This window comes from Theropithecus gelada, unplaced genomic scaffold (genome assembly GCF_003255815.1).
Source record: "Theropithecus gelada isolate Dixy unplaced genomic scaffold, Tgel_1.0 HiC_scaffold_16054, whole genome shotgun sequence".
Classification (NCBI taxonomy): Eukaryota; Metazoa; Chordata; class Mammalia; order Primates; family Cercopithecidae; genus Theropithecus; species Theropithecus gelada.
The window spans coordinates 3,754-12,924 of record NW_020257829.1 but is presented as its reverse complement, the minus strand read 5'-3'; the positions used below and the strand labels follow the sequence as shown (position 1 = coordinate 12,924).

At 59.7% G+C, this 9,171-nt stretch overlaps 1 protein-coding gene across 1 annotated transcript; it reads left to right on the top strand.

Annotated features, from left to right (window-relative positions):
• Nucleotides 1-4,145: 4,145 nt before the first annotated feature.
• On the top strand, nucleotides 4,146-5,236 carry LOC112617340 (class E basic helix-loop-helix protein 23). The gene has a single exon (XM_025374098.1). It carries the CDS (start codon nucleotides 4,395-4,397, stop codon nucleotides 5,118-5,120), a length of 726 nt encoding a protein of 241 aa, XP_025229883.1. The 5' UTR covers nucleotides 4,146-4,394; the 3' UTR covers nucleotides 5,121-5,236.
• The last annotated feature ends 3,935 nt before the right edge of the window (nucleotides 5,237-9,171 follow it).

The window sequence follows — 9,171 nt, the reverse complement described above, 5'->3', positions numbered from 1 at the left end:
GTGATCAACTTCATGTGATAACATATGACACAGCACATATAAACACGAAAGAAAAGGTGGAGTCTTCAAATCCCAGGGCCTGGGCCTTGTCCCTAAAAACCAAAGAGTGTGGGTCCAAGGGTTGGGGCAGGGGCCTCAGGTACGATTTCTTTCCTCCTCCCTGTTTTGATCTCTAGAAGACCCTACCTCCTGTGAAAGGGGAGCATTGAGGAGGCGCCGTCTCTGGGAGGGGCAGGGTGGGTTGTTCCAGTTACTAGTGCCATGCCCTGCAGGCAAGAAGCTGGCTGGTCCAAGACCACCCAGTGGGGGCTCTCTCCCGCTCCCTCCACCCAGGGAGGCTCTCCCCCACTCCCGCCACCCAGCGGGGGCTCCCTCCTTCCCCCCCCCACCCAGCGGGGGCTCCCTCCCTCTCCCCCCACCCAGCGGGGGCTCCCTCCCTCTCCCCCCACCCAGCGGGGCTCCCTCCCTCCCCCCCTACCCAGCGGGGGCTCCCTCCCTCTCCCACCACCCAGCAGGGGCTCAACTCCCACCCAGCCTGACCCAGCCTGACCACCTGGTGCCCCCACTGTGCCCCACCAGACCACCCTTCCCCAAGTGGTGACAACCCAATCCCAGCAGCACGGACAGCAGTGACGCCCACAGGGCCACAGCACACCCTGGTCATTGGGCACCCCCAGGGCCAGGGCGCGGTGGGAGCCAGGGTCGGCTGCAGGGACGGTTGCCCCGCCACAGGTGCTGTCTCCTGGGAGGACGGGGGAACCACTGGTTCAGAACAGCCCAGGACAAGTGAGTCCGCAGTTGCAGACCCACTCCACAGGGCCGTTGCTAGAGCACACGGGTTGAGGACAGACCCCACTTTACAGATGTGGAAACTGAGGCCAGAAAGTATGAGCAGCTGGCCTGGTAAACGCCTACGAGCCGCTTCCCGCTTTCCACAGTCTCTGACCACAGGAGATTCGAGAACCTGGCCAAGGTGCGGGGCTGCTTCATCAGCTGGGACCCCCGCTCAGCCCTCAACCCCCCCAGGCTCACCTGCTCCTGTGCAAACGTCCAACCTCAGCTCGGAGGGGCACTCGAGGGCGGAGACGTCAGGTTCCTCCAGCTCCCCTAACATGTGGGCGGGCGCCTGTGAACGAGCCCCCAGCGCCCACCTGAGCAGAATCCGGGAGGGCCTGGGAACGCGCATTTTCACCCCTCCCGGCCCCTCGGAGAAACACGGGTTCTGAGCCGCTGGGGTGCAATCTCCCAGGCAGCCAGCAGGTGGCAGCGTCGCACCGAAAACGCCGCCTCTGACGCTCGCTGGGCTGAAGCCCGGAATTTGCGGCGGGTCCTGCAGGGGCCGCAGCAGGGGCCTCCCCCGGGTGCCGTTTCGTGAGCCCCATCCCTTACCCGCTGCCCATCCCTGCCTCCAACCTTCTGAGCCAAGGCCGATCCTTGTGGGGAAAAGGAAGAGAGATCAGCCTGTTACTGTGTCTATATAGAAAGAAGTAGACATAAGAGATTCCATTTTGTTCTGTATTTGAGATGCTGTTAATCTGTGACCCTACCCCCAACCTTGTCCTTGCAAGAGACATGTGTTGCGGTGACTCAAGGTTTAATGGATTTTGGGCTGTGCAGGATGTGTCTTTGTTAAACAAATGCCTGAAGGTAGCTTGCTGGTTAAAAGTTATCACCATTCTCTTAATTTTAACTACCCAGAGACACGTACACGGCCAAAGGTTGCAGGGACCTCTGCCTAGGAAAGCTAGGTATTGTCCAAGGTTTATCCCCATGTGATAGGATGAAACAATGTTGCTAAAAGGTTTATCTCAAGGCACAGGATTTTCCTTTGAACTTATTCATATCACAGAGGTTTTTGTTCTTATGTCTTACTGCTAATTTCCTCCCTAAAAATGATCCTATTGTCCTGCCACTCCCCTGTCTTCAAGATGGTAAAGATAATTATCAATAAATACTAAGGGAACTCAGAGACCGGTGCCGGCGTGGGTCCTCTGTAAGCTGAGCGCCGGTCCCCTGGGCCCCGCTTTTCTTTCTCTATACTTTGTCTCTGTGTCTTATTTCTTTTCTCAAGTCTCTCGTTCCACCTTACGAGAAACACCCACAGGTGTGGAGGGGCAGGCCACCCCTTCAGATCCTCTTGAAGGTTCCTGATTAACTGGGCCTGGGAACTGGCCCAGAGCCCTGCTCCCTGCTGGGGAGCTCGGACCTCCCAAAGCCCCGGCCCAGCCCCAGCCCCAGCCCCAGCCCCACGGCGTCAGCGTCTCTGGCTTTAATGAGGACCCTGCTCCAGCCGATGCTTTAAAAGCTACTCTCACCACACTCGTGATGCCAATTACCGCATACCCCTCCGAGGCCTCCCACCAGCGCTGCCTGCACCTCCCCTCGGGGGCCTCCGACATTCTCCGGGTCCGTAGCTTCCCCTCCTGGTCAACCCCCTCCTCCCGCTCCTCCAGCTCCGGGGACCTGTGCAGCCACCTTCCCCCACCGCCCCCACCAGCCCTGCAGTTCAGGCCCAGGAGGAGGCCCCGCAGCCCCGGACGGCACCGGCAGCAGCGCCAGAGTGGCTCTCCGAACGGCCAGGGCGCCTTTCTTCCCATAAAGACCAAACTCCCCAGTGACTCGAACGGTCCCACAGGCCTGGTCCCGGCCCCACCGGGGCCCCTCACTGCCCTCCCCTGTGCCAGGCCGCCTCTGGCCACCTGAATGCTCCCGGGACGCCGGCCCGTGGCCACAATGACACCCACTCACCCTTCAGACCCAGGCCCAAACACAGCGGCCTCCTCCACACCAGGTCTCCCCAATTCCCGGTCCGCATCAGCCCCGAAGGCGGTGTGGGGCCCAGGAGAGGGCCTCAGACAGACGCTTCCGTCCTCGGGGTCCCTGCGCTCCTGGCCGGCGTGTGCCGGGGGTGAGGCCGGTGCCACAGGACGCGCAGCCCCGCAGAGGCTGCCTCAGGCCCAATCCCCTCCGCCAGGACAAAGGCCTGAGTTTCCCACAGCGACTTATCCATGCATCTGTCTCCTCACACCCCGAACCCGGCAGGGAACCACGGGGCAGGCCGGTCACTGCTGCGTTCCCAGAGCCTTCCAGACAGCACATCCACCCCACACACGTGCAGCGCCCACTCCCCGCCCGGGGCTGCACACACAGCCCCATCTCTGTGGCTCCTCCTGGGGCGGAACCTGGAGAACAGAGAGGGTATGCGGCTCTGCCCAGGTCACACAGAAGGGCCCGACGGGCGCTCCACCTCGTGCCAGAGGCCAGGGTGGCCCAGTCTCCCACCCAAGCGAAGAGCGGAGAAACTATTATCCCTCAGCACACTCTAGCCTCAGCACTTGGCCGGGCCTGCAGGCAGGTTCCCACCTGGGAGAAGCGCTGGGGTCCTCGTCTTCATGTGGGGTTGGAAGAGGACTGAAAAGGAGAGTCCGAGGCTGGCCACATTCCCATGCATTGTGGTTGGACCCCAGGGGATTGGAAGCTCCGGGAAAGCCCACCAAGCCCCACGCGTTTCACTGATAGATGCCCAGGAAGCGACTGGCAGGGAGGAGGCCGTCCTGCAGCTCACAGAGCCCCCCACCCCACCCCGCCACCCGGGGAGCTCCAGGCCGCGCTGCCCTCCACCTTCCTGCCCTCCCCTGCCTGCAACGCTCGTGGCGTTCGTTTTTCAACAGGTTCTAGAAACTCCCTCTTACTCCGCCCCTCAAGCCTGGCCACAGGGCGCCCCGAGTGGGGAGTGCGCAGGCTCCGGGTACACGCTGCGCCGCGGCTGGACTACAGCGCCCACGACCCCGACCCCGACCCGAAGCGGCCCCTCAGCGGGACAGGGTGTTGGCGCTGGTGCTGGTGCTGGTGCTATTGCTGCCCGCCCCCGGCTCTGGCCCCTGCGTGTCGCCGGGAACTCCTGCGCTAGGGTCGGACTCAAAGACTGACCAAGGCAGGTGCCCACGTGGGACGCGTGCGTTTGGTGCGGAATCCCCAGGGCGGCCGGAGGTGGCAGCCGGGGCGTGGAGAAGCAAGTAGGAACGCTCCAGGACCCCGCCGCTCCGCGCCGCCCCTCTCCAGAGCCTCTACCCCCGGCCTATCAGCCTGCAGCGCTGCTGGAGCCCAGCTCCGGGAAGAGGCGCTCACCCGGTCCCCCCTGATTGGACAGCAGCGAAGTCCCACCGGGCGCCTCCGCGGCTTAAAACCGAAACGGGGGCGAGTGGGCGGTAGAGCCCGCCCCCTGCGCACCGCGGCTGGGAGGGAGAGGAGGTGGGAGAGAAGGAAGAGGCGGAGGAGGCAGCGGGCTCAGAGGCTCTGGGACTCGCAGGCAGGCCGGACCGACGCGCAGAGCCGGGAGCCGCATCGCAGCTGCAGCGGCGGGCTCGGGCGGGCCTCGGGGGTGGTTCACCCGCATGAGCATCTGCCCACCCGGCGAGCCCCCGAGCCCAGGCGGCGCGGCCATGGCCGAGCTCAAGTCGCTGTCGGGGGACGCGTACCTGGCACTGAGCCACGGCTACGCGGCGGCGGCTGCGGGTCTCGCCTACGGGGCGGCGCGAGGTCCCGAAGCGGCCCGCGGCTACGGCGCTCCGGGCCCGGGCGGCGATCTACCAGCGGCGCCCGCACCTGGCGCCCCAGCTCCGGCGGCGGAGAGCAGCGGCGAACAGAGCGGCGACGAGGACGACGCCTTCGAGCAGCGGCGGCGGCGGCGCGGGCCGGGGGGCGCTGGGGACGGGCGGCGGCGGCCGCGAGAGCAGCGGTCCCTGCGGCTCAGCATCAACGCGCGCGAGCGGCGGCGCATGCACGACCTAAACGACGCGCTGGACGGGCTGCGGGCAGTCATCCCCTACGCGCACAGCCCGTCGGTGCGCAAGCTCTCCAAGATCGCCACGCTGCTGCTCGCCAAGAACTACATCCTCATGCAGGCGCAGGCTCTGGACGAGATGCGGCGCCTGGTGGCCTTCCTCAACCAGGGCCAGGGCCTGGCTGCGCCCGTGGCCGCCGCGCCCTTGACGCCCTTCGGCCAGGCCACCGTGTGTCCCTTCTCGGCGGGCGCTGCGCTGGGCCCCTGCCCTGACAAGTGCGCCGCCTTCTCCGGGACCCCCTCCGCCCTTTGCAAACACTGTCACGAGAAGCCGTGACCGCGCGGGCCCGCGCCCCTCCCGCACGCGTCCTCCGATCTCCCGTGTGACTGTCGCTCTGCCCGGACAGGAAAGGCCTGGAGGGACCCTGCAGACAGGGAGGAGGCGGCCCGACCTCGCTTCCAGCCTGTGCGCGGCGAACAGTTTGGCGCAGCGGGAAGCGCCAAAGCCGTCGGGACGCGGGATTGAACTCCGGAGCCGGACGCTGTGCTCTGCGCCCCGGAACTCGTGGCACCCACTGGGCATTGTCGGGACCCAGCAAGTCTAGGAACGGGGTGGGTACAGCATTCTTCGGGCACTGCCGTTCGCCCCCGAAAGAAGACCACCGCAGTGTTCCAGGGCCGCGGCGAGGATCGGCACTTGTCAGATTCCGGACAGGAGGTCCTGACCTGAGGCGCACGGAGGGTGGAGACCAAGCAAAGTCGGACTTAGTGGCTCGTGATCCTCCCGCAGTGGGCCTCACGCTCCCGCTCCAGTCGGCCCTTCGTGCTAAACTGCAGGGCAGTGCTCTGTTCCCGAGGACGCGCGTGGCCGGCACCTCCCACCTCGGTGACTCCGCGACTCCGCAGCCCTGAGGAGAGCCCACGATGGCCGTTTGCAGAGGAGCTGGACGGCGGGCGCAGGAAGACCCCGGGCGAAGAGCTTCCGGCCTTTTCCAAGTAGGAGTTTGTTCTATTTATTTGGGAAGTGGACATCGGCGCCGGCTGCCTCGAAGTCTGCGGGATTTGTCCCCTAAACGTCCCCTGGCCTCCCGCACCGCCGCCATCCCCTGCCCGGGACGTCCGCGCGGTGGAGTCGGATGGAGACCGCCTTGCGGGCCCTCTGCCTCGGAGGGCTGCGTGGAGGAGGGTCCTAACAGCCCGCGCCCTACTTAACCCTGGACGGTCAGGGGAGGGCCCCGTCGTCTAGCCCTGGTGTCCAGCAAAGCCCCCTCCCCACCGATCCCCTCGCGCTTCGGAGGGAGGAGGCCGGGCTACGGGTGAGTACGCTGCTGCGGGCCCCGCGCCCCGCGGATGCGAACGGAGATGCGCTGCGCAGCTCCCGGCTCTGCCACCATCCGGGGTCCAGGGAGCCGGGCAGGGCGCCCCCGGGGACCCAGCTGTCCGCGCCTGTTTGCGGCCGCGCGCGCCGCAGTATCCGGCTTTATTAACCCAATTTCCTCGGCTGTCGGTAATGCCAAGGGGAGAGGGCCGCCGCCCTGCAACGCGCCTGTCTACAGCGTTTAACTTTGATTAATACATTCCAGAGGGCCTTCTGTACTTGTAAAATGAAGTGTATGGTTAAGTCTTATTCATAAAGACATATGCCTAATACTGGTTTCTGCTAATTTCCACTTTTATTTCATTGTCTTTTTTCCCCCCTCTAACGGACTAGTTTATCAGTTTTGCACATTCGAAAAGCTGAGTACCAGACAACGTTTTTCCCCTTTTAAATAAAGTGGGAAAGCTGGAAACTCAAATGTCCTTCACTTCTAGGACATTTCAACGTGATCTTAAATAAATTACCTGCTTATCAGAATTCGAAACAGGGGTATTTATTCTGGTTAAAATCAGAGACATTGGTACGTCATTTATATTCAGAGTAAAGCATTTTATTTCCATTTATTTTATAAAATAATATGGTTAAATTTTAATATCAAGTGAAATAGTGTTCATTTGTAGCTGAATTCACCATAATTTCATTTTTCAGAGAATTGTGTCCACTCTAAACCAGAGCCTGAAGAGTCTCTGAGATGCTAAAACTGATCCAAAAGCAACCACTTATTATAGCAAATGTGTGAAATCATAAGGAAAAGGGCAAAGGAAAAAAAATCTCTCTTTCCCTCTTTGGGTGGAGAATAAGTTTATGAAAGAACCACCTCACTAATCAAAAATTATTCTGATAATTTAAATAAAAATTCAAGTTACATTTAAACTTTTCTGTACATGACAAAGCTGTTTTTCTACTGTTCTACAAAAGTCTGCATGCGTCTCACTTGGCCTGAGCGGAGAGTAGCGTTTCAGAGAAGAATTAGCTCCCCTTCTCTGCAGTGGCTGCTCGTGAAGCCACCTGGGCTATCTCGGTGCCATTTGGCCTTTCTCAGGTTTGCCCAAGGATCTTCTCATTCCAAGACAGCCCTCCACAGCCCGTGTGCCCACATCTGGCACACAGCAAAATAGAACCCACGCGGGTGCCCGTGCAAGCCCGTGGCTCCCGAGAAACGTGGGGGTCTGCTCGTCTTTTCTCTGACGGCTGTGCTCTTGCAGGTGTGTTGAGAATGGCTGGGGATCACCCAGAAAGAACTTCAGCATCACCACCCACCAGGAGCCACCCTTCCCCCAACACTCGGGGAGGAATCAAACATGAAAGAGCTTTTCAAGACACTCACCCTGTTTTTGTTTTGTTTCGTTTTGTTTTTAAGACAGAGTTTCGCTCCATCACGGAGGCTGGAGTGCAGTGGCACAATCTTGGCTTGGCTCACTGCAGCCTCTGCCTCCCAGGTTCACGTGATTCTCCTGCCTCAGCCTCCCTAGTAGGTGGGACTACAGATGTGTGCCACCACGCCTGGCTAATTTTTGTATTTTTTCATAGAGATGGGGCTTCACCTTGTTGGCCAGGCTGGTCTTGAACTCCTGACCTCAAGTGGTCTGCCTGCCTCGGACTCCCAAGTAAGTGCTGGGATTATAGGCTGAGCCACCAGGTCTGGCTAAGATGCTTACCTTTAGATTCCTTCTAGTTGGGAGATGTGCAGACTGTGGGAGGCGGAAGGCCACGTCCACAGAACCGAGGTGTTCACACATGCAGGCTGTGGGAGGTGGGAGGCCACATCCCCAGAACCAAGGTGTTCACACTACCCCCTGTGACCAGTGTTGCTGTACGTAGAGAATGTGGACGTGTGTAGAATTTTACATTTTCAAGTGGCCATATTAAAAAAGGAAATAGAAGCAAGTGAAATTATTTTTACTGATAACTTAATACTTATCCCAACACATCCAAAATACAATGTCAGTGTGTCATCAGTATTTAAAATTATTCAATGTTTTACTTTCTTGGCACTAAGTCTTCAAGTTCCAGCATGCGTTTTGCCCTTAAAGCCCAGCTCTGTTCATACCAGCCATGTTTCAATGCGTTTCAATGTTCAGTGATCACGCGTGGTTTGGCAGCCTCGGGTTTTGCAGCTCTCGGCTGTGAAAATGCCAAGCATACAAAGTGCTCCTTGCTTCTTTCTCTGTTTAATAATAACCGGGAAATGCCATGGACTCAGGGAGTCCATTCTAGAACTGGGCAAATAGGAAATGCCCCATCCTTGTTTTTCTTCCAATCCTGATTCACTGAGCCTTTCTCCGAAGAGCTTTTCTCCAAAGTACGGGCTGGGGCTGGGGCTGGGGCTGGGGCCCCGGGCCGGCAGCAGGAAAGGCAGAGGCTGTACCCACTGAGTCACTGGGTCCACACGCCCCTCCAGCCTCACACATGCCAACCACACGCAAGCCTAGGAAACAGGAGACAGCAGATTACAAGGCAAACTCCCCAAAGTCAGTCCAGTGTGGTGACTGCCTAGGGTCCTCCAGCCCTGCCAAGGGGTTTGTCTGGGAGCCATGCTGCCTTCTTCCTCCTGTAGCCACAGAGTAAAGGTATGGGCCCTGCTGGCTGCTGCTTGAGCGACTCACAGAATTTTTTTTTTTTTTTTTTTTGAGACGGAGTCTCACTCTGTTGCCCAGGCTGAACTGCAGTGATGTGATCTCTGCTCACTGCAACCTCTGCCTCCTGGGTTCAAGCTATTCTTCTGCTTCATCTCCTGAGTAACTGAGATTATAGACGAGTGCCACCACACTTGGCTAATCTGTGTGTTTTTAGTAGAGGCGTCATTTTGCCATGTTGCCCAGGCTGGTCTTGAAGTCCTGACCTCAAGTGATCCACCTGCCTCAGCCTCCCAAAGTGCTGGGATTACAGGCGTGAGCCACCGCACCTGGCCAAGACCCATTGTCTTGATGGCTTGGCCTCTCTTTGGAAAGGGGTCCTTTTGTGAAGCCTAGTTTGTGGAAGCTTGGGACAGGCTTCTCCGAGCCCAGTG

What these genes read in the sequence shown, in the direction of transcription:
- LOC112617340 (XM_025374098.1), top strand. Translation starts at nt 4,395, where the DNA reads ATGAGCATCTGCCCACCCGGCGAGCCCCCGAGCCCAGGCGGCGCGGCC.